Genomic DNA, 24,977 nt, shown 5'->3' on the forward strand with positions numbered 1-24,977 from the left:
AGTTTTTCGAAAGTATTTCCTTGCAAGCCTTTGACTTTTGTAAGGTCATTAGTGATATCCCTCCCCTCTTTCATTGTTTTTTTTTTTTTTTTTTTCTTAGAGTGTGAGAGTGGGGTAGGGAGGACGGGGGGGGGGGTGCGGGGAGCGGGGGGAGAGAGTGAGAGTCAGTCCCCAGCAGCTCCACACTGAGCGAGGAGCCCAAAGCAGGGCTTGATCCCAGGACCCTAGGATCATGACCCCAGCTGGAATCAAGAGTTAGCTGCTCAACCAACCGAGCTACCCAGGAAGCCTTTCCCTCTTTCATTTCTGATTTTAGGAATTTATGTTTTATTTTGTTGATCTTTTCAAAAAAATCAACTTTTGATTTAATTGATTTTTCTCTTGTGTTTTTCTGTTTTTTATTTTATTTCTATTTCACCATTTTTTTCCTGCTTATTTTGGGTTTAGTTTAGTCTTAGACTGTTACCTTTTAAACAAGGTCAGTCCAGCTTAATTCACAACTAATTATTTACCTACTTATAAAATGTAGTAAGTAATCTTTATGGATGTCATTTTGTTAGATGTTTTTCAAGCTGTTTTACTAACTGATGTTAAAGCAGAGGTCATCTTTTTATCGAGCAGGGCTGTTATTAGAACATACATGAAGTTTATGTCTCATTCCAATGAAATGTACATTGAATTAATTCACAGTACACTGTTTTATTAAACATTAGCATGGGCGCCTGGGTACCTCAGTCGACACTCTTGATTTTGGCGCAGGTCATGATTTCACGGTTCATGGGATTGAGCGCTGAACCTACTTGGAATTCTCCCTCTCTCCCCCTCTCTCCCCCCCTCTCCCCCTCTCTCCCCCCCCTCCCCCCCTCTCCCCCTTCTCTCCCTCTCCCCCTCTCTGCCCCTCCCCTGATTGCATTCATGTGCTCTCTGTCAAATAAACTTAAAAATAAACATTAGCACAGACCTAGTCTAGGTCTAGCATAGACCTAGTCTCTTTGATCTGCTTAAGAATGACTTTGCTCCTGCTAAATAACAAAAATTCATGTAAATTTGAAGATCTAATTGGCTTTATTACACGATTTATGATTCAGGTAGCATCCCGTTGAGCAAGGCATTCCGAGGAGTTGTACCAAATGGACAGTTCTTATAGAAGGAAGGTGGAGGCAAGAAAGTTATTAGCAAAAGAAAAGGATTGTTTTAGGCCAGGCTGCTTTCTAGGGAGGAAAAGCTAGGAGTCTTATGCAGATAACCTCATATTCCTTTGGTGGAGAGGGTCCATGTTGGCATACTTATTGTTGTTAATGGAAAAATTCCTGACTGATGATTTAAGACTACATTTCTGAGGGAGTTTGAAACTGCAGTTCGATTATGTATTAAGCACAAGGTTTGGAACTTGGTCACAGTGACATAATTTTGGGCTTTTGGGTTTTTGTTGTTGTTTTCTTTTTTTTTTTTTTTTTTTTAGCCAAAATCTCAGTGGCTTAAAGACAACAAAGGTTTGTTTCTCTTTCATACCACGTGTTTAACATGTGTTGGCAGGGGTCTTACCTCCTTACAGTCACTCAAGAACCCAGGCTGGTAGAGTAGCTGATATTTCCAGTGTTACTGATTTCAGTGCCAGAGGGAGAAAGAACTCTGGAAGATCTTGCTTGGCAGTTAAAATCCTCTGGCCTGGAGGTGAGACATCACTTTCTCTCACAGCTCATTGTCTAGAGCTAGTCACAGGGCTGTACCAGCCATGGGGTGTTCCAAGTGCTCAGAGGAGAGCTGTAAGTACTGAGTGTACACGGTGAAGACTGTCATACCACCCTAGTTGGGGTCACTATGAGTGGATTGCTTGATTAGGTGCTTACAAGGTTTCCTGGCTTAACTTCTTTATTGTCCACTCTCTGTACAGAAGTCAGTGATTTTTCTAATCGTCTGATAACATCAGTCTCTGTTTAAGGCCGATCATCATTGCTTTTCAGGGGAAGGTTATCTTTTCCTGCCATCTCCATGCCTTACCTGATCTAGTCTCCCGTTACCTTTCATACCCATAATCATTGTTTTCCTTGTACTCTCTTAGTGATATTGGCCTGTATGTAGCTCTTTTAACATGCTTTACTCTCTTGCCTCATGACCTTTACCCATATTGTATCCTCTTTGTGGAATATTCTTTCTTAGCTCCTTCCCTCTTCTGAGTAAATCCTATTCCTCTTTTAGGTTGCAGGTTAAAAGTCCTATTATCTCTACTTTCCTATTTGAATTTGGTGCTTAGCCTTTGATTCCCATAGCACTCACTATTTCTGACAAAGCTATTGTGTGTCATTGCAATTGCATGATTGTTTGCCATTGTAACCTAATCTTTCACACAGAGAAACACTCAATACATGTTTGTCAAATACATGTTTGTTGAATGGCTAAATAAATTACAGCATAAGGTAGGGAAAAGTTAAGTGTCTGTTATCAAGAAATTTAGTAATTAACGGATCTTTATGCTTTCCATCCATGTTAAGGACTCCAGAGTTTACTATTTATGAAAATGTGATTTTAACAGTGCTCAGAATAGCTCCTACTTACCTAAATATTGAGTATACCAGGTTTCACAAGTCCTTTGAAAGTTGGTTACATTATTTGTGTGTATTTCTAATGTTAGAAAAAAAAATTTTGTATAAAAGGGATTTCAAACCAAGAGGGCTCTCTAAATTGAGAAGATAGATATATATTTTTTCACTTCATATATCAGATATTTTCTATTTTGCCTTAATTTTCAGTAGCTTTTTAATCTAGGTTGATGTGTCATATGTAAAGGCTGTTATTTCCATTTTGTTGGTGGTGGTGTTACTTTGAGTAATGCTATTACAAATATCTTTGTATCTTGAGCTTGTTTCTTTTGAACTAATTTCTCAGAGTAGATTTCTAGGAGCGATATTTCTGGTTAAGGGCAGTTGTAGTGGTTAAGAGCATGCTTAGGTTTGCTCATGGGTGGTAGCAAAGGATTAGGGTTATAAAATATAATATCTTTACAGCCCTTGTAATTCCAAGAAATAAAACTGAAGTATTTCCTTTTTTTTTTTTTTTTTTTAAATATTTATTGAGAGACAGAGTGTGAGCGAGGGAGAGGCAGAGAGAGAGGGAGACACAGAATCTGAAGCAGGCTCCAGGCTCTGAGCTGTCAGCACAGAGCCCGACGTTGGGGCTCGAACTCACGAACTGTGAGATCATGACCTGATCTGAAGTTGGACACTTAACCGAGTGAGGCACCCAGACACCCAGAAACTGAAGTATTTTTTAATAGGTGTTACATGGTCCTACCTTTTGTCTTTTTTTTTTTTTTTTTTTTGGCAATCTTTTCCTACATCAGGTATCTTTAGCCCTTGAGAATAATGAATATGAGCAACAAAAGAAAAAGCTCAAGAAATACAATTTAGGGGTGTACTAGAAAGTTTTAGTTTGAAAACAGCCTGATCCTTCTTATACCATGTATTTATTATTAAACAGTAAGTCAGTTTTATGAAAATTTTATGCATGTATACTTGTGACCTTTCTATTTTGAGACTTTTTTCCTCTCTAATCTTTACATAAAACTGGTCTTTAAAAAGTGTATTAGTTGTCTTCTGTAAACTAGCAAATACTGCTTTTTAATAAGTAGAGACTTTATGTGTAAGTGGAATCATTTTACTTTGGATTTAGGTAAGCATTTTAAATAGCATTTTTATTACCAAAACACACAGAGGGTAGTTATTGTTTTGGTCTACATGGTTTGTGTAGGTCAAAGTTATTTGATCTTTCTCGTGTTTTCTAGCTTACATTTTGCTGCTTAATATTGAAATCTAGGAATCTTTTATCCAGTTTTTGAAGTGTCATTTTAAGTACATTGGTAACTTATTCACATTCGTGAAGATTTTGTGTGTATTTAATGAAAGGGATACACAAACAAAAAGTGCATATTTAACTTGTTTTTCCCTTCTATTAGAAATCTTTTAATTCAGAATCGGAGTCAGTTAAACAATTTTTTTTAATGTTTATTTATTTTTGTGTGAGAGAGAAAGAGTGTGAGCGGGGGGAGGGATAGAGAGAAGGGGAGACACAGAATCCAAAGCTGTGCTGTCAGCACAGAGCCCAACGCAGGGCTCAAACTCACGAACCGCGAGATCATGACCTGAGCTGAAGTCAGACTCTTAGCTGACTGAGCCATCAGGTGCCCCTCAAGAGTCAGTTTTATAATAACAGTTGGCCTCAGAAAATTTTCCTTTTTTCTTCAGTAGTTGAAGGCTATTTTCAGAGATTTTGTTCATCTTAGGTAGAGTGCTAGACGACTTCAATTTCACGTTTTCTGATGTTGTCCATCATACTTCTAAGAGGGTTTGGTTCACTTTTCAAGTCTTTCACAGTCTTGTTTTTTACACAGCAGCAACAGTCAAGCACTTCATAAAGAAAAGCCAACACCACTAAAGATACCACTGTAAATATGAATAAAAGCAGAATGACAAAGCAGGCAGTGTTCCAGTTATCATGAAAAGGGTAAATTTTTTGAACTTGAAAACCAAGGTACTGATAAACAGATGTAGTGGTTTCATTCCAGAGGCTGGAGCTCAGAGAGGCCATTCTTAGGGATTATACTTCTTGTATTGGTTCTTTTGAATCTGTAAAAAGGTAGAAAATGAATACATGTAATCAAATTCTGTGGATCTGTCAATTGATCTCAGTACTAAGACTTGTTAGTAAATCTATGTAGGTAACGTGAGTTCTTTTATTTTCTGCCAGAATTAATGCCCAAATGGTATTTTTGAATTTTTTCTTTATCCTATGGCAGTGTACTCTGTAAACCATACTATATATGTATGTATATTTTTTAAATGCTTATTTATTTATTTTTGAAAGGGGTGGGGAGGGGCAAAGAGAGAGGGAGACACAGAATCTGAAGCAGGCTCCATGCTGTCAGTGCAGAGCCTGATGCGGGGCTTGAACTCAGGAACTGTGAAATCATGAGCTGAGGCAAAATCAAGAGTTGGATACTTAACTGAGCCACCCAGGTGCCCCCATACCATGTATTTTTTTCATGTGTGTCATTTGCTAGACAAATACATATGCTTAAGGTTTATATACAGAAACTAACTGCTAATAGAAGGGGGAAAAAGAAGCTGAATTGTTTTAAAATTTAACTAAAGCAGTGGTCAATGATCTGTTAAATACAAAAAAATCCTTGTGTTTTAAGGTGGTATTCTTCATACTGCCCCCAGAAAAGCTTTTCTCATTAACTTTGAGGATCCTTCTCACCTTGTGGGCTCAGTGTATTTCTGTCTCCTATTTCCTCTCCTTTAAACTTTGAAGACAGGTGACCTGAATCAAGATATAGTGGCTGAGTGAAAATACTAGAGAAAGGAAAGCTAAATAATGACGGTTTTCAGAATAAGGGTGATAAAATTTTAGGTTCATGTTGCCTATGAAGAGACCTTAATCTTAGGATTTTTTTTTTTTTTTTTTGTTAAGTATATGATAGTATTAACTGTTCATATACCTGAATGATCTATGGATATGAATATTTTACTTTTATTTTTATTTTGAGAGAGTGAGCATGCATGTGCATGGGGGAGGGGCGGGGGGGGGAGGGAGAGAGAGAGCAAGAGAGAGCACGAGCGCGACCGCACGACAAGCAGGTTCTGCACTGTCAGTATGGAGCCCAGCAAGGGGCTCTGATGTACAAACTGTGAGATCATGACCTGAACCGAAACCAAGAACCAGATGTTTAGCCGACTGTGTCACCAGGCACCTCTTCTTGAAACTTAATTTTAAAAAATTATAAAATGCTTATATACTGTGAAAATTTTGGAAATAAGGGGAAAAAATAGTTCCACTTTATTAATTCAATGACTGCTGTCAGTTTGAAAGCTTTATTTTATTAAAGAAATGACTTAATTTGTGTGATTTTTCTTTCCTACATAGTTGTAAATAGACTTTCATTCATTGTTATAAACAAATATTTACCTACTGTGTCCCAGATAGTATTCTGAATGCTGAAGATACTTGTGTGTGAGAGTATATTTCAATTAGACAAAACTTTAAGATAGTTGAAGAGTAAGAGTATAATGAACCCCTGTATTCTCATAATACAGCTTCAGTTACCAATTTGTCTTTACCCATTTGTTTCTACCTCATAGATTATATTTTTCAAGTTTGTTTAAGTAATCTCTATACCCAGTGTGGGGCTTGAACTCACAACCCTGAGATCAAGAGTTGCATGCTCTTCTGACTGTGCCACCTAGGCGCCCCATGCCCCTAGATTATTTTGAAGCAAATCCCAGACATCATCACTTCTCCTAGACATCTTCAGTTATATATCTCTTAAAAGATGAGGGTTCTGTTTGTAAACATAGCCACCATAGCATTGTCACACCAACAAAGATGAAAAAGTGACTTAAAGCCCAAATCCATAACAGTATAATTCCTTAAATTTTTCTTTATACATGTAATCTTAAAACTTTAATAAAGTAATACTTTCCAAGGTTTTTGTTTTCTTTTTATAATTTATCACTTTTAAGTAAACTCTGTGCCCAACATGGGGCTTGAACTTACAACCCGAGGTCATGAGTCACATGCTCTACTGACTGAGCCAGCCAGGCACACGAAAGGTTTTTTCCTTTAAATCATATTTGCTTGGCAAGTAACTGCATCTCTCTGGATGGACTTGGTTCTTCCTTTGTGTATTTTGAAGGTGAAATTAATGATCTGAGGGGTACCTTGGTGGTTCAGTTGGTTAAGTGGCCGACTCTTGATTTCATCTCAGGTCATGATCTCACCAGTCCTTGGATGAAGCCCTGACTCTGGCTCTGTGCTGGGTGTGGACTCTGTTTAAGATTCTCTGCATTCCTGGGGCACCTGGGTGGCTCAGTCAGTTAAGCGCCTGACTTCAACTTAGGTCATGATCTCATGGTCTGTGAGTTCGAGTCCTACATCAGGCTGTGCTGACAGCTCAGAGCCTGGAGCCTGCTTCAGATTCTGTGTCTCCCTCTTTCTCTGCCCCTCTCCCACTTGCACTCTGTCTCTCCCTCTCAAAAATAAAATAAAAACATAGAACAAGTTTTTTTAAAGATTCTCTCCATTCCTCTCCCTCTGTCTCTATCCCACTTGCTCATGCATACGCTTTTGTTCTCTCTGTGTGCTCTCTCTTTCAAAAAACAAAACAAAACAAAACAAAAAAACCCTGAGGCCAGAAGTCAAGGCTTAAATTCATTTTTTTTTTTTTTTTTTTGGATATAAGAATCCTTCAGTTTCATGGTTTGTGGTGATCCTTCATCTTGAAACAAGGGACAGCAGACTAATGGACAGTAACTGAATCAGTTGCTTTTATTAGTTCTGGGACATACAAAAATACATTGTCTGGAACACAGGTATGTGATGAACTTCCCAGTACATTACATTATTTTCAAACTTTGGAGACCCAGCCTTTTAGAGTTACCCTCTTTTATCCCTTAAATTTTTCTCTTCTTAGCATATTCCTTTTTTTTTTTGTCTTTTTTTTTTTTTTTTTAATGTTTATTTATTTTGAGACAGAGAATGTGAGCAGGGTCAGGGCAGAGAGAGAAGGAGGGGGAGAATCCCAAGATTCTGTCTGTGCTGTCAGCATGGAGCCTGACTCAAGGCTCAATGTCATGAACCGTGAGATCATGACCTGAGCCGAAACCAAGAGTTGGATGCTTAATTGACTAAGCTACTCAGATGCTCCACTTCTTAGCACATTCTTATAGAAAGTGGGGTTGCTACATTGCAGACCTCCAGGGGGCACCATTCATATTGTGTTGTGAGTGCCATTCATGTAGAATACATGGTAAGTGGTGCCCTGGGAGTCTAATGTGGATGTCCTGATAGGCCAGTCCTCCATCCTCTGCATTGGTGCTGCCTCTGATTCTAATCACCATGCACCCAAGTAAAGTAACCCATAGAAACGGACTCAACTGGAGACAAATAATAGTCCTTTTTGACCCAGCCTTCCTAACAGAGTAGTGACGTGTGTGCAGACACACAAATGCCTAGAAGATGTTCAGCTTTGCAAGTCCTTTAAAATTTTTAGTACTACTAAAATGCAGATCCTTTTGGGAGGGATAGTGCACATTGTTATATTTACTTCACTGTGAATGAGTTTCGGGTCCTTTTTGAAAAGCAGAGCAAATATAAGAGAAGGAGAAGAAGAATAGGACCTTGAGGAAATAGAGAACAGGGCCACTTATTATATGGATAGATAAAAAGCAGGAAGAAACACAGGAGGGTCTGTCTAATTTACCTGGGTAAACCTAGGACCTCTCCAGCATTGATGAGAATATTCCTTAGATTTTCTGTCAAGGCCTTTCAGGTTGATTCCTTTTTTATTTTTATTTCTTAAGATTTACATTTTTAAGTAATCTCTAAATCCATTGTGGGACTCAAACAATCCCAAGATCAAGAGCTGCATGCTCTACCAACTGAGCCAGCCAGGTACCCCAGATTGATACCTTTTTAAAATCTGGGAATTTTTTCCCACATTATGTCCCTTAGATTAGTCTAATGTACCTTATTAATTAACTTAAATACTATTTAATTATTGATTTCAGAAGTGTTATAGTAGTTTTTTTTATTTTTACATTATACTAATTTTTAAAAAAATTAAAAACTTCGCTAATAATCCTGTCTTGCTAACATATCAAACTTTTAATTTGTTCCTTCTAGAAATTGGCAATATAAATCTATAACTCCTACCTGGTTGAAATTGTACTGAAGTTATTACTTTGTATTTTAACTTTTTATGAATAGGGGTTTCTCATTTGTATTGATTTTAAAACTGAGGAGAAGTTGTAAAGACTAATGTATGTTTCTATTTCAAAATGAAATAGAAATTTTAGAATTATTGGAGGGGTGCTTGGGTGGCTCAATCGGTTAAGCGGCTGCCATCAGCTCAGGTCTTGATCTCGTAGGTCATGAGTTCGAGCCCCATGTTGGGCTCTGTGCTGACAGCGGGGAGTCTGCTTGGGATTCTCTCTCTCCTCTCTTTCTCCTCTCTCTGCCCCTACCCTGCTTGTGCTCGCTCTCTCTCAAATAAACTTAAAAAAAAAAAAAAAAGTTAGAATTCTGGGGTGCCTGGGTGGCTCAGTCAGTTAAGCATCCAACTTCGGCTCAGGTCATGATCTCACGGTTTGTGAATTCAAGCCCCGTGTCAGGCTCTGTGCTGACAGCTCAGAGCCTGGAGCCTGCTTCAGATTCTGTGTCTCCTTCTCTCTCTGCCCCTCCCCAACTTGTGCTCTATGTCTCTCAAAAAATAAATAAATGTGAAAAAAATAAATAAATAAATAAGAATTATTTGAAAGTTGGTTTAAGGAACTTTATATTCTATTTTGTTTTTGAGGTACAAGTGAACTGTTTAAAATTTTTCAAGCCCTCTTGACCCCTCCCCCCCAAAAAAAACAGAGGGAGGGAAGAGAAGGGAGAAGGCAGGGGCAGGCAGGCAGACACAAACTAAATTCAATTATTTGAAGTTAGCTTGTACCAATCAATGAACTATTCTGGTTAAAATTAATATATCCATACAATTCAATATTATGTGTGAATGAGGTAACTGTAGTGATAAGGAAAGATTTTTAGGTGAAATCACTGTTAAGTGAAAAGAGCAAGATGCAGGACAGTATGCGTAAGAAAGGGGGAAATAGTATATATTTTTATTTGCTTGAATCTCTGCAAACATTTGGAAAGATATAGACCAGAAATAACAGTGATTTCTTGGTGGGTTTGTTGGAGGGTAGAGCTGAGAAACAGGGATGTGTGTGAGATTTCTCAAGGTATATCTTGTTATATTTTAGTTTTTGAACCATTTGAATATAGTACTTATCCAAACCCAAACTAATATATTTTAAAAGTATTCCTTTCCTTTGGTTTTAAACGTCTGTTGTGTTATCTGTTTAATATATTTATTGAGTTTTCTGGATTACTTCTAAAAAATTAAAACTAGAATCAGTAAACAGTATTTTGATTAGAAGTGTCTAAGCAGTTTAAGGAAGAGTATACACATGTTGTAAATGATGACAGTTTATGTTGTAAATGATGACAGTTTGCCTCTCCTGTGAGTGTATTGATAACTGATGAGCAACTCAAAACATTCACTCTTTAGTTAGCTTTTGGGCATATCTGAAAAGTACACTGTGAAATATGGGGCCATTTTCTACCTTAAATTTAATGTGGTTTATTTTTATGTACAGTAGAGCTCTAGCAATTTTTTGTGCTAAATTTAGGGTAAAATCTGAAACTTACTTTGAGGGAGGAGACATAATTAGACATGCAGAAAAGTATTATTATTAGGATTTTCTTGTACTCTGAGACTGTACTTTTGAAATTAAAATGTAAGTTTATATCAAGTACCTGCTATAAACATGCTTTATGAAAAAGAAGAGTAAATGGTAAAAAAAAAATTGTGTACTTTTTTGAATCTTCCTCCCCTTTAAAATTTCATTACAGGAATGGGGAGTATTAAGTAGTGTTTTGTTGTTTTTGTTTTAATTTTTGATCTATTCTCTTCACCTTTCTTTCCCTCCCGTTTCAGAAGGCCCTAGTGAAATATTTATGGGGCTAAGACTTGGAAGTGTTCTGGAACCTTGAATTGTCAGATAAGAATAAAATTATGCTTTTGCTTTAACTATGTTAAAACCCTTGAGTTGAATTCTCTAGTGCCTTTAAGCATATCACTTTGAGATATGATCAATTAATCATATTGGCCTTTAGATATAGAGCAGTGCACCCAGCTCTGGACCGGTCTGAGGCAGGCCACACGTCTGGTCAGTTTGGTGAAAGAGCAGTGAACCTACATCTGTGCTAACTATAGTTAGATCACCAGGAAGATGTAGGCTGATTATAGTGCTAATAATAGGGGAGAGTATTTGTAACTGAAATTCCATGTAAATTGTAAACTGTTTTATTTGACAAGGTTTTTTATTTGAGACTTTTTTTGGGTCCCATACTTTGTACAGCAAGCAGGAATATTTTCTAGGTAGTTAACCCCATTGTGCTGAACCTAGGGAGATATAATATCTTCTTACAGCAACCTTTGGGCTTTGTAAGGGATGCTTTGCTCATGCTTCTGAATGCTGAGTAAGAAATGGAATGAATAAAAATTAGGAAAATAGTCTTAAAATTGAAATAAATTTATCAGCAAAGGGCAGAAGTTGAATCTCTAGATCAGTATGTGTAGGTAATATCCTGGAACTCCAGCCTTACTAAGTAACAATATTTTCATGCTTGACTATTATAAAATTAGAAATTTGGCTAGTAGTTGATACTGATTTTTTAGTAGACATGAATAGTTACTCTCAGCCATGAAAATAATCTTAATACCTACCTCGAAAGGTACCTTATATTCCTCCCTTAACCAGTTCTTCTTAAAACATCTTTTTATTTTAAAATGTAGTTTATTAAAAAGACTTGCTATGTGTTTGAGGATCAGTTTAAGAATAATGTTAACATTATATTGAAATATGGTTATAAATAGATATTTTTGTGCCATATAAAAAATGAAAGGCTATTTAAGAAGGTTGTTTAATAATAGAATGACTTGTGTATTACAGTAATACAGATTTTAAAATTTAACTGGAAGGAATCATTTTAATTAAAATGTTAGGAAAGTCTGAAGCTCCACAAATTGATCTTTTTGGTTACAGTATAATGCAGCCTATATGATGATAACCTTTATGGTCTTTTTATTTTTATGTAAAAATCACAATCATGACAATTTCTCAGCATTTTCGGCATCTGCACTCAAAGTCAAATAAACAGTTTTGAACTATTTTCTCATATTTGTTAAAATATAACAAATATAACAAACTTTCTTGTAAGTGACTGCTTTTTACCAGCAATATAATTTGTACATATAATCAGAAAGCTTTAGTCCAGGATTTGCTTTTTAGTCTAGATTTTTCTTTAAGAAAAATCCTTTGTTAAGGCAGACCAAATTGCTGAAATGAAATAGCTCAGAGAAAATAAATTAGCAAGTAACCACTTAACATTAAATGCTTATGGTTTACTCTAAGGTCTGGATATAGATCAGGTTCATAGAAAATCTCATGAATTTTCCATAAGGCACAGATGGTGAGGGTGCTTATCAAATAGCACAAGGCAGTCTTCACATTTTCATAATAAAATCCTACCAAGCAGCGAAATGAATACAGTGCCTTTTTTGGTCTTTAGTCGGAACAAAGCTTTCTGCTTGGTTTTTATGGTAAAATATTTTTTAAATTACATCATAAGGACATGTATTACTAAATGCAAAAGATCGCATAAACCTACCTCTTGTCTGAAGGCTGCTGTTGAAGCGATGGTATCGTCTGTTTGTAATGCAGTCCAGTGCACATCCAAGATGGAGCTGTGCTGCTATTGGTTGAACCACAATGCAGCTGACAGTTTCCTCCTCGTTCATTTGCATTAAGTCCTGCCACCCTTAAGTGTAAATCATTCATAAACTTGAGCTGTCTGGGATATCAACTGTCCCCTCTTTTTCTTGCCTCATTTTTTGTCCTTAAGGTAAATTTCTGCAAAGGAATTTGAGTTAGTAATGAACTGGTGATTCCTTAGTGTTTAACCATAAAATTTCGGATCCTTCAGTGAGTATTTCACGGCTAGGGCTAGAAGGTACTATTGAGAGAGGTAGTAACCTAGGAAACAAACAGTCCAGGTTTACCAGCTTAATATTTCCTCCCGGAAGTGGGCATAAAATCTCATAAATGATATTTTCTTTCAGTACTTGTGTTCTCTATAAATCTTGCCCTCTGGAAATGATTATTTCCATGTGGTGGTTTGATTTAGGAGAAATTCTAAGGGAAAAGAAATAAGGTTTTCAGCTCTGCTCATTGGGATAGGGTTAGTTTTGGTAGGTACACCACCTACATTAAAAAGCAGTCTGTGAAACGGGGCGCCTGGGTGGCTAAGTCAGTTAAACATCTGACTCTTGATTTTGGCCCAGGTCAGGTAATGATCTCGCGGTTCACGAGTTCGAGCCCTGCATTGGGCTCTGCACTGACAACATAGAGCCTGCTTGGGATTCCCTCTCCTTTCTGCCCTCCCCTGCTCACGTGCGCGCGCGCTCGCTCTCTCTCTCTCTCTCTCTCTCTCTCAGAATAAAGACATAAAACATTAAAAATCAGTCTGTGAAATTTAAATGGTAAGAAAGGAATAAAAGGTACAGCATATAGTGAGTGATACTATAATAGTGTTATGTGCTGACAGATGGCAGCTATACTTGTGAGCATAGTATGACCTGTAGAGAAGTTGAATCACTGTGTTGTACACCTGAAACTGACATTGTGTGTCAACTATACTCAAAACTTTTTTAAAAACTGGCAAAACAATCCACAACTTCAGTGCTTTGAAGCTAGAATATTTGTATTTATGACCTATTATTTAGAGTTGTGTGGGGTCCAAACATAACAGTATCAAGGTTATACATTATGGAGAGGCTATTATAGCAATAGCAGACAAATGCTTGCTATGCAGGCTTTATTTTATAGGTTACATTATTTTTAAAAAATAAGAGATAGGAGCACCTGGGTGGCCCAGTTGGTTAAGCGTCCGACTTTGGCTCAGGTCATAATCTCACGGTTCATGAGTTCTAGCCCTGCATTGGGCTCATTGCTGTCAGCACAGAGCCTGCTTCAGATCCTGTCTCCCTCTCTCTCTGCCCCTCCTTCCACCATCTCAAAAACAAACATTTAAAAATAAATAAAATAATAGATAAATTAGTGAATTATTTTCTTGGACTATAAAGGAGTACATAGAAATACTCTTACTACCTTCATTCATTCATTCAGCTAATATTTACTCAGTGTTTACTCTGCCTGGCACTTAGCTAAATGTTTAAGACTCCATGATAAACAAAACTGCATGTAGTTCATGATTGAACATTTGTGTAATGCATATCCTTAACATAGTGTCATCTGCTTTTCATAGTTTTCCCACTTAGTTGTTTATAGAGGAGTATAGGATAAACTTTTCTTTTTCTTTTTTAAATTTAAGTCCAAGTTAATATATACTGTAATAATGATTTCAGGAGTAGAATGTAATGATTCATCACTAGGATAAACTTAATATTTTACTAAAGGTAAAACGTTAAATCTGCACTTATGAATTTTTATACTCTGAATAATAGCCCATCTCGGATGAAATAGTCTGTGTTAAGGGTTAGTTAATGATCCTTTTTCTAAATTTAAGCTTATTTATTTTGAGAGAGACAGAGACCATGTGAGCAGGGGAGGGGCATTCAGGGAGGGAGAAGGATAGAGAATCCCAAGCAGGCTCTGCACTCTGCACTATCCATGCAAAGCCCAACACGGGGCTCAAACTCATGAAACTGTGAGATCATGACCTGAGCCAAAACCTGAGTCAGATGCTTAGCCAACTGAGCCACCCAGGTGCCCCATTAATGATTCTTATACAAGGCAGTATCACAGTGTTTACAACTGCATTTGAATCTGTATTCTTCTACTTCTCTGTTTTCTTATGTTTAAAGGGAGACAGGTTATTTGGGAGGGATTAAATGAGAAAATAAATATTTAGCATGCATTTGGCAAATAGTAAGTGTTCAGTAAATGTTATTGCTGTTGTTGTTAAAGTGTCCCGAACACCTTGGGAAAATGAACCACGTAGGTAGTATTTCATAATTGAAATAATGTGAAAGCATGCCTGTAAGGCATTTATAATATTATTTTTGGAAACATAGTAGACTTTAATGTGCCAGTTAAGTTGTTAAAATTATAACAGTGATTTTTAAAGGAAAACTGTATATCAAGTCTTGTTTTAGTCTCAAAAAAAGCATGTTTAATAAAGCAGTCTTGTGAACTAATCTCAAAGAAGTATTATGTTGCCATCTAAAAACTATTCTCTGGAAAAAAAAAAAAAAGCTATTCTTTTTGGATCTTTGACACTTGTTACATTTGACTTGCACTGTTCTAATGCATTCATTTGTTTAAATTGTTACAAAACTGGTGCCAGAGATTACACCCCCCACCTCTGCTTTTTTTTAACCTCTTCCTTTGTGGATCAGCGACATGAGAACTTTATATCTCAGTTTATGGTTTGCTAATAGAATGTGTACTTCTGAAATGTTTTTCTGGTGTTGTTGTTGTTGTTGTTTTTTTGCTTTTTTTGTCTTTCTTTCTTTCTTTCTTTCTTTCTTTCTTTCTTTCCATCTGTCTTTCTGTCTTTCTTTCTTTCTGTCTTTCTTTCTTTTTGAGAGAGAGTCAGTGCCAGCCTGGGAGAGGAGCAGAGGGAGGGGGAGAGAGAGAGGGAGTGAGTCTCAAGTAGGCTCCATGCTCAGTGTGCAGCCTGTTGTGGGGCTTGAACCCACAACCCTGGCATCATGACCTGAGCAAGAGTTGGATGCTCAACCGACTGGTGTCCCTGAAATGTTTTTCTAGTATTTATGATGAGTTTACTTTTTGAACTATTCCTCCTTATGACTAATGGAATGCATTTGTGATTCATGGTAGGATTAGGTTGTCTGCCTATAAAATGTAACGAAATGATAACAAGTTCTGAAACAAATTATCTTCTATAGGATTTGCTCCTTGTTTCCTGCTGTCATCCCCCCCCCCCCCTCTTTTTTTAATGTTTATTTTTGAGAGAGAGAGAGCATGAGGAGGGAAGGGGCAGATAGCTGAAATCTGGTGCTTCACCAACTAAGCCACCCAGACGCCCCTTATGCTGCCATCCCTTTTTAAGCATCCATGTTTTTGCAGTGGCAGTGCCTACAATTTATTTTTCCTTAGTTTATCTCTCAAGTTTAGTTATTGTATCATTTCTTTTATTCCCATTTGCTTTACATTGATAGAAATTGATGTAATAGGTGATAAATGGAACTTTTTATACCTCAGAAGTAATTTACTCATTTCTCATGGTTTTAAGTTTATTAGAAAAGCTCTGTGTGTCAGATTGAGATTTGTATTATCCTCTTGTTTAAAAAGCTATGCCTCTCGGGGTGCCGAAGTGTCCAGCTTCAGCTCAGGTCATCATCTCACAGTTGGTGGGTTCAAGCCCCATGTCGGGCTCTGCACTGACAGTGCGGAGCCTGCTTGGGATTCTCTCTCCCTCTCTCTCTGACCCTCTCCCACTTGTACCTTCTCTCTCTGTCAAAATAAATAAATAGGGTTGCCTGGGTGGCTTAGTTGGCTAAACGTCTGACTTTGGCTCAGGTCATGATCTCACAGTTTGTGAGCTTGAGCCCCACATTGGGCCCTATGCTGATAGCTCGGGGCCTGGAGCCTGCTTCGGATTCTGTGTCTCCCTCTCTTTTCCCCTCCCCCGCTTGTGCACATGCATGTGTGCATGTGCTCTCTCTCAAAAATAAATATTAAAAAAATTTAAAACTAAATAAACTTTAAAAAAAGAAAAAAAAGCCATGCCTCTAGAGTGCCTGGGTGGTACTCTCTCTCTCTCTCTCTCTTTCAAAAAAAGAAACAAAAATAAAAACAAACAAAAACACCATGCCTCTAATCTTGGGAGAAAATCTAATCAGAATTAAGGAAAGAGTGAGGCAGAGGTACTTACAGAAGAAATGTATTTTAATGCTTTTGAATTATTTATACTTTGTTCCTATTCTTAGTGCGAAAATTGATAAATTTATTATACAGTCAAGGATTTGAATTGTTCACCAAAATTTTACAGGGTAGAATACACTGGGTGGAAAAACTCGAAACAAGAAATGTTTTACTAGAGTTAAAAATCTTAGCTGCTTAAATGTCATAATCAAATCTAATAGGAACATGTTATAATTGTTTTTTGAACTTAATTTCCAGATCATAGCAATGGATCATTTAACTTGAAAGCTTTGTCAGGAAGCTCTGGGTATAAGTTTGGCGTTCTTGCTAAGATTGTGAATTACATGAAGGTAAGTACTTTTCTCAAATGACACAAATCCTATTTAACTTTTTGGCAGGGGAAGAGGATTGGGATTTTCAGAAGTAAATTTGTATATACATGTCAAAATTTATCAAATTGCATGTTTCAATATGTGCGGTCTTTTGTATCCCTACTACACCTCAGTAAAACTAAAAAATATTTAATATTTTAAGCCTTTTCAATCAAAAAGAATTAAATCTTGCCATTTGCAACTACGTGGATGGAACTGGAGGGTATTATGCTAAGTGAAATTAGAGAAAGACAAAAATCATGACTTCACTCATATGAGGACTTTAAGAGACAAAACAGATGAACAGAAGGGAAGGGAAACAAAAATAATATAAAAACAGGGAGGGGGACAAAACATAAGAGACTCATAAATACGGAGAACAAATGGAGGGTTACTGGAGGGGTTGTGGGAGGGGGGATGGACTAAATGGGTAAGAGGCACTAAGGAATCTACTCCTGAAATCTTGTTGCACTCTATGATGACTAATTTGGATGTGAATTAAAAAAAAGATAAAAAATAAAATAAAAAAATAAAATCCAATTAAAAAATATTTTAAGCCTTTTACATTATATCAGATTAGTACTGCTACAAGTTACCTAAGTATATTTAAAAAAATTTTTTTTAAACGTTTATTTTTGAGAGACAGCATGAGCAGGGGAGGGGCAGAGAGAGAGGGAGACACAGAGTCAGAAGCAGGCTCCAGGCTCTGAGCTGTCAGCACAGAGCCTGACGCTGGGCTACAACTCACGAAACTATGAGGTCATGACCTGAGCTGAAGTCGGATTCTTAACCAGCTGGGCCACCCAGGCGCCCCATATTTAATTTACGTTAATTCAACTATACAATTTAGGCCCACCATTTCACTTATAAATTAGCCCAGGCAGTAGATACAGTCACCTTCCAATTACTCAATACTTGCTGGCAAAACCAGTGGAAAGATGTGAATGATTTGCATACTCTTATCTCCACCGATGTGAAAAGTAAAAACTACATAGTTCAGGCATATGGTGATGATGGCATTTCTGCATCTTTGGAGGAGGAAACTAGAAAATTACTGAAGGTCTTAGAAAAACATTGTCTCACAAAAGACTTAGAATTTAAGATTTGATGGAGGATATACTGTTTTTTTTTTTTTGTTTTTTTTTTTTTTTTTTTTTTTTTTTTTGAGGTAAGTTTTGAACTTCTGATGATATAACATTTTGGCTTTACCAAAGACTTTGAATCCTAACTTCACTTATTAAAATGAAATTTCATTTATGGCTAAATGATTTCAAATTTGCCCCCTTCTGCCAAACTCATTCCTTTTTAGTTACTATTTGTATCTCTTCAAAAAAGTCAAAATGCTGTTTTTGTTATTTCAAATTTCAGCTATGTATTGCTTAAAATAGAAATTAAAATTTTTTTTTGTTAGGCCTTTTCTTGTGTAATTTAAGAGACTTAATGTCAATGTCTGACTCTGACTGAAATTTGTAGTTTATATTTGACTTGTAGTAGAAATCAGTTAGTTTGTAATTTCCCATTATCAAATAACACACTTTGATACATATTCACTATTCATTCATTCCATCCACTTATTCCCCTATGTGGTAAACAAGTTATTAAAACCTGTATGCTATTTATAGCATTAATGGTGGGACTACCTAGAAAAATATGCCCTCATGGCTGTTAGTTTATTGAGGGAGATTGACATTCAAATGTCATATTTTTGTTACTCTGTTGATAACAGTCTTCACTTAATCTGTATGACCCTTACTTCTCACTTTCTTTAGGACTGTTACCTTCAAATTTGTGCTCAATTATTTCCTGAAACAATTTCCAGAGATTGTGTGTCCCTTTGCACATATTGAAATTGACAATAACAGTTTTTCAGCAAAAGGATGGAATTTCTGACATATTGTCACATTTCAACAAAATACCTCTAAGGGGTTCTAAGTCCCATTATTTATTAAAAATGTAAACACAAACATATGTTTGGAAATTTTAATTATTTTCCTTTTGAACTTGTATGTCTGTTCTGTTACTTCCAATGCATTTTATCCTAATGTTCTCTATTTTTATTCTTGAAAATATTTTAATCATCATCTGTCAAACTTATTTGCTACAATACTATATATAAATTCGAATTGGAAATGTTTTTCTTGAGGTGCCTGGGTGGCTCGGTCAGTTAAGCATCCAACTTCAGCTCAGATCATGATCTCATGGTTCATGAGCTTGAGCCCCACATCAGGCTCTCTGCTGTCAGCGCAGGGCCCACTCCGGACCCTCTGTCTCCTTCTTTCTCTGCCCCTTCCTGGCTTGTGCGCACACTCTCTCTCTCAAAAATAAACATTAAAAAAACAAAACAAAACAACAACAACAAAAAACTTGTGACCATAAGGTTCTAACTACTGTCAAAATTATTAGCACACAGTTGATTAGAATAACTTACATATATTAAAATTTTGATAAAATTTGCTTTGTGTGTAATAGTTATTCAGCAGGGGTTCATTTTCTCAAGAAAATTTTCTTAATGTTCATTTACTTTCGAGAGAGAGAGAGAGAGAGAGAGAGAGAGAGACAGGCATGAGTAGGGTAGGGGCAGAGAGAGAGAGAGAGAGAGAGAGAGAGAGAGAGATAACATACAGAATCTGAAGCAGGCTCCCGGCTCTGAACTGTCAGCCCAGAGCCTGACGTGGGGCTCGAACTCATGACTTGAGCTGAAGTTGAACGCTTAACCAGCTGAGTCACCCAGGCGCACTTGGCGTTATTTATTTATTTTTAACGTTTTTATTTATTTTTGAGAGAGAGACATCAACTGTGAGATCATTGACTTGAGCCAAAGTCGGACACCCAACTGACTGAGCCATCCAGGCGGCCCTCGGGGTTCATTTTTTAATGAAGTGAATGGAATTGTCTCCTCTCTTCTTCCAGAAGTTTTTGTATCTGGAGATATGTAATATGTATTGATAGAATGAAATCAGATTTGGCACCAATTTCTGTTCTTTTTAGATTTTGTAGGTTGTTTATTTATTAAAAAATAAGTGTTCATTTAAATAAGCTCATTCTGCTGGAAGTTTTGTGATAGTAAAACCTTCCAAGTTATATCAGAAATTACTTAAAGATTTATCATCAAGCATCCATTAGTTGAATGTTTTATTAGGTTCTCCTTCAGTTTTGTTGAAAGCAAAAGAATGAGAATCACCTAATTTGTCAAAGGATTTATTACCTGGTCCTAATTTTTTATGAAGTATATCATAAAGACTTTACCAAGACTTAACAAATGTCTAATTATATCAGTTCCTTCTTCCCCTTATAGGCATTTTCTTTAATCTGATATAATCATAAGTCATTGAGAAAATAAAAATATTATTTTTTTAAGTTTATTTATTTATTTTGAGAGCTGGAGAGACAGCGTAAGTTGAGGAGGGGTGGAGAGGGAGACAGAGAATCCCAAGCAGGCTCTGCACCATAAGTACGGAGCCCAATGCAGGGCTTGAACTCCCGAAACCACAAGATCATGACCCAAGCTGAAACCGAGAGTTGGACCTTCATTCGACTGAGCCACCCAAACACCCCTCCCAAAAACATTATTAATTTCAATGCATCTTTGCCAATGGAGTTTTTTCATAAGATGCTTTTATCTTATTATGTATATAAATATATTTTAGTCAAAACCTGTAGGTTGAAAGTTTAGCTTGTTATATTTATAGAAAGTATCTTCCAGTTAACAAAGCTCGTCTCCATTGTCAGACCAACCAGCTACATCAAACTTGTTTTTAATCATAAAATATCTTTTCCTTTTAAGTTAAAATAAATAGGTTAAGCATATTTTAAGTAATATTAAAACCACTGAGAAGTTATAGAATTGCATACTGAAAGATACTATTAAGGTAGTTGAGGTTAAAATTATATGATGAGCCCAATAGAATTAATTTATCCTTTTTATAATTTTAAAAACAAATAGGCTGTTTACCTATTTGTATCATTATAAATTAATAATATGAAGAAGGGATATGAAAAGTGTGTTACTGCTTTTCTAAATGTGTGGACTTACATCTTCTGATCTCTGGCATTCAGCTTTTAGATATAAATAAAAGGGAATGATTCAGAAATAATGCCATAAATTTTATTTTGGGGTAATTAATGATAACGTAGAAGAATACCTATTGCTAAAAATGATTCATTCTTACAGTGAGCTATGACTGATTTTTTTTTTTTTTTTTACTAGAGGTAGAATATTAAAGTGTTCAAAAGATATGAGAATTTACTTAGAATAAAAGTTTCATGATATGATTTACAAAATAGGTTTTAACTACTATGTCAAATAATGCACACTTAATCTAAAATAGTTTGTATATAGTTTTTGTGGGTTTTATGGAGCATAAGTTGAATAATTTGGTGTTCCTGGAAAGTACTTGTTATAAAGTCAGCCTCTTAATTGATATTGCTTAATTGATATTTAAAGCTTTTTAAATGTGCTTTTTCTTTAAGCTAATAGATATTCATGGAATGAGGTTTGAGAATTGCTGAAGAGAATTACTTATATTTAAGTACTCAAAAAATTTAGTTTTCTTGTTAGATATTTCTTACCAATATTCCCTTTATTTACTTTGCTGTTATTAGCCTCTCCCAAAAGAGCAATGCATTTTTGGACAGTGCAGCATGGAAGTGTGGGGTATGTGGGGTTGGAAGAGATAAAGTTGTTTAAAGGAAACTGCTCTGAATTGCTCACAGACAATATCACATCAGAATATCCTAGCAGGAGCTAAAATATCCTGTTTTTAACTCTTAGAAAAATATATAAGACTAGAAAAGATAAGAAGCCCTATAGTGGATAGTTCATGACACTGCATTGTTTATAAGTTGTTCTTCCAAACAATATTTTTTGACTTGTCCTTTTTTGGGGGTCCCCAGAGTTTATTACATCTCCAGGCAATGTATCATAAATTCTAGGTGGAAGTGAGAGTGTTACCTTTTTTGTTGCTGTAAACAGGAGAGGGCCTATTTATGAAAAGGGAAAAGAATACATATGGGAGGTGATCTGTAGATTGATTCTTTGAAGGTTTTCAGCTGTCCCATTTTTGAAGATCTGATAAAACCAAGAGCTTAGGAAGCAAAAAAGTTAATAACAGAAAACTCCTTACAACTTATTCATTTATTTAAAGAGGAACTTTTTAATTGCTTAGTGAAAATTACATAGAAATTATATGGAGAAAGTTCAAGGGGCACCGTAAGAGAACTGTTTAAGATAGGCACAGTGGGATTTGCTAATTGGGTTTAGGGGTACTAAACAGGAAAAAAAATTGAAGGCAGATACAAGAACTTCAAAATCATAATACTGAGAACATTTGGCACACGGACAAACTGCCCAGCACATCTCACTAGCTCCTGAGATGTTTAAATGTTTAGTGGACTTGTTTGAAAAGATAGAAGAATTTCATGGTCCATTTTAGAAGGACTTAATTAATTGCTTTAGAGAGATTGAGCCAGGGTTGGGGGGGCGGGCAGGGGAGAGAGAGAAAGAGAAAGAAAGAGAAAGGAAGAATCTCAATAGGGCTCCATGCTCAGTGCAGAGCTCGACATGGCTTGATCCCACGACGCTGGGATCATGACCTGAGCTGAAATGAAGAGTTAGATGCCCAACTGAGTCACCCTGGCGCCCCAGAAGGGTTTTAATAGAAAAAGTTAATGTAAAACAAATATCATTGCTTAAAAGTGTTGTCTAAAAAAAAGCAAATTATCTTGAAAATTCCCTTATGAAGGATGCCACTTTCTCCTAATGTGACACTAGTCCTGAGACAACATATCCCTATAGTGCACTTTGTTTTTATTAGAATGATTTTCTCTCAGTTCTCACCATTACCCTTTATTGTGGTTTTATGTGGATATATCTTGGTTATTTAAAACATCATGTTGAGGGGTGCCTGAGTGGCTCATTTGGTTAAGTGTTTGACTCTTGGTTTTGGCTCAGGTCTTGGCTCAGGTCATGATCTCATGGTTCTGTGAGATCGAGCTCCGTGTTGGGCTCTGTGCTGGCAGTGTGGAGCCTCCTTGGGATTCTTTCTCCCTGTCTCTTTGCCCCTTCCCAGTTCTTGCTCTCTCTCTTTCAAAGTAAATAAACATGAAAAGAAACCCATCATGTTGAAAAATTTGATTATTTTGGTTTACAAGCCCAGTGGTTCTCAAAGTGTCATTCTCCAACCACTGCATCATCATCATCACCTAGGTAGTTTTTTTTGTTTTTTTTTTTTTTAACTTGGGAATTTGCCAGGAGTGAAAAATTGGGGGCCACTTCCTAAATCTGTTTAGTCTGAAACTCTGGGAAAGCAGTTCAACAGTCTGTGGTTTAATAAGCCCTTCAGGTGATTGATACAGGCTGAAGTTTGAGAAACACTGGCTCAGCTCCTGTCTGAATTCATTCTAACAATTATATTTGAATTTAGAAACTCTGAAGTCCAGGGAAATTAAATGGCTAGCTTATTATAGGGACAGTTCTGGTTGATAGCAGGGTTGGGTCAAGAACGCAAATTTATTTACAGTTTTAAATAAAGTATTTAAATTATACACCATTATCTCATAAATACAGATGTAAAAATCCTTAAGAAGATACAAATGGAATCTACTCATATATATAAGAAGGATAATATGTTATGATGAAGTTTATTTTAGGAATATGGTAGTTAATATTTAAAAAACAGTTGAAGTCATATTAACAGGTCATCTCATACAAAACAAAGCCTCTGACAAAATTTAACACTGATTCATGATGAAAACTTATAACAGATTAGTAGTAGAAGCAAACTGCCTTAAACCAGTAGAAGAGCATTTTGTCAGTCATTGTACCCTGAAAGAACCCTTGAAATATTTTATCATTTTTAGGTCTCAGAGAATCTTGTAAAAATTGTTATATCTATAGTTCATGTTTATTATCTAATCAGTAAATTGTGGATATGATAAGCCAATAATAATTGTCAGTTTTCTGTTGAGTAGAGAATGTCAGTTTTCTGTCTTTGTATTTTGTCCTATTTTTTTAGCCTACTCTTTTCCTTTATGTGGTTCCTCCTTCCCAGATAGGGTATCACCTTTAATGTGAGTCAGTAGTATAGGTAAAATTCAGTTTTTTCTGTGATATTTTTTAAAGATTTTATTTTATTTTATTTTTAGGGAGAGTGAGCAAGCAGGGAGAGAGGGTGAGGCACAGAGTGGGGGAGAGAGAATCTTAAGCAGGCTCCAGTCCTGACGTAGGGCTCAGTCCCATGACCCTGGGATCATGACCTGAGCTGAAATGAAGAGTCAGACACTCAACCAACTGAACCACCCATGTTCCCCTAAAGATTTTAGTTTTAAGTAATCTTTGCACCCAATGAGGGGCTTGAAGTCACAACCCTGAGATCAAGATTTGCATGCTCCACAGACTGAGCCAGCCAGGGGCCCCATCTACGATTTTTTTTTTTTTTTTTAAAACCTTATCTAAGTAGGCAACTTACTTGTTCTCAGATGAACAGAAGAGTCAGAGAAAGGGTCCTTCTTCAAGGTGTAGATTTGTGTTGAAAGGCAGGAAAAACATTGTTTAATTTTGTTTTCTTCTTCTGGGTGGTTTTCAGTAATGCTTGAGACTTGCTAATATCCTTCCTCACTCTCCAGACCAAACAGCATTACAGAATTTTCTTTTGTCACACGACTTTTCCAGAGATTCTGTTTACCTTTGAAGTCTTATCACTTAAAGCATTGTTTTTGAGGCTTGCAGAAACTTGTTCAGCTAGTTCATAGGTTTAAAAAAATGTCTGCTATGAAAACTGGCTTCTGCAGTCATTCTTCATTTTCAAAGCATTCAGTAAAGTACGACCTTTCAGCTGAAATTCACCTTTCAGCTTAAATATTCTTTCAAGGACTCCTCTGCTAAGCCACCGAATTTCTGTACGTAGATTTATGTGTTGAAGTGCACTAGTCTCTGCTTAATAAAGCAGATCATTTTTAAAGCATCATTTGGGACATTTTTCATTTCAAGGGTTTTTGATTCCAGTACCTCTCTGAAGAAATAGTGTCTTGTGACGACATCAGAATATTTGTTTTTTCACGAGAGTTAAAACCTTGTATTGAGCCAACCATT

The 24,977-nt window shown here is 36.4% G+C and overlaps 2 protein-coding genes across 8 annotated transcripts in view; one reads left to right on the top strand and one right to left on the bottom strand.

The window, feature by feature from the left end:
- Positions 1–24,977, top strand: part of GTF2E2 (general transcription factor IIE subunit 2) — a 79,498-nt gene that overhangs the window by 13,786 nt on the left and 40,735 nt on the right. For all 5 annotated transcript variants that reach the window (XM_078445414.2, XM_078445411.2, XM_078445410.2 and 2 more), the window contains exon 3: positions 16,776–16,867. In XM_078445414.2, the coding sequence (XP_078301540.1) occupies positions 16,776–16,867 (92 nt within the window). The remainder of the gene's footprint in view (positions 1–16,775; positions 16,868–24,977) is intronic.
- Positions 4,024–24,453, bottom strand: SMIM18 (small integral membrane protein 18). Of its 3 annotated transcripts, none has more exons than XM_081795630.1 (3): positions 24,355–24,453; positions 12,277–12,518; positions 4,024–4,622 (listed from the first exon to the last, which is right to left on the bottom strand). In XM_081795630.1, exon 3 carries the CDS (start codon positions 4,582–4,584, stop codon positions 4,288–4,290), a length of 297 nt encoding a protein of 98 aa, XP_081651756.1. In that variant the 5' UTR covers positions 4,585–4,622; positions 12,277–12,518; positions 24,355–24,453; the 3' UTR covers positions 4,024–4,287. The 3 variants fall into 3 exon arrangements, with proteins under 3 accessions (XP_081651756.1, XP_060509142.1, XP_078301541.1); XM_060653159.2 differs by having other exon boundaries at positions 12,277–12,426; positions 24,355–24,398; XM_078445415.1 differs by lacking the exon at positions 12,277–12,518 and having other exon boundaries at positions 24,355–24,421.

This window comes from Panthera onca, chromosome B1 (assembly GCF_046562875.1).
Source record: "Panthera onca isolate mPanOnc1 chromosome B1, mPanOnc1 haplotype 2, whole genome shotgun sequence".
NCBI classification, from domain to species: domain Eukaryota; kingdom Metazoa; phylum Chordata; class Mammalia; order Carnivora; family Felidae; genus Panthera; species Panthera onca.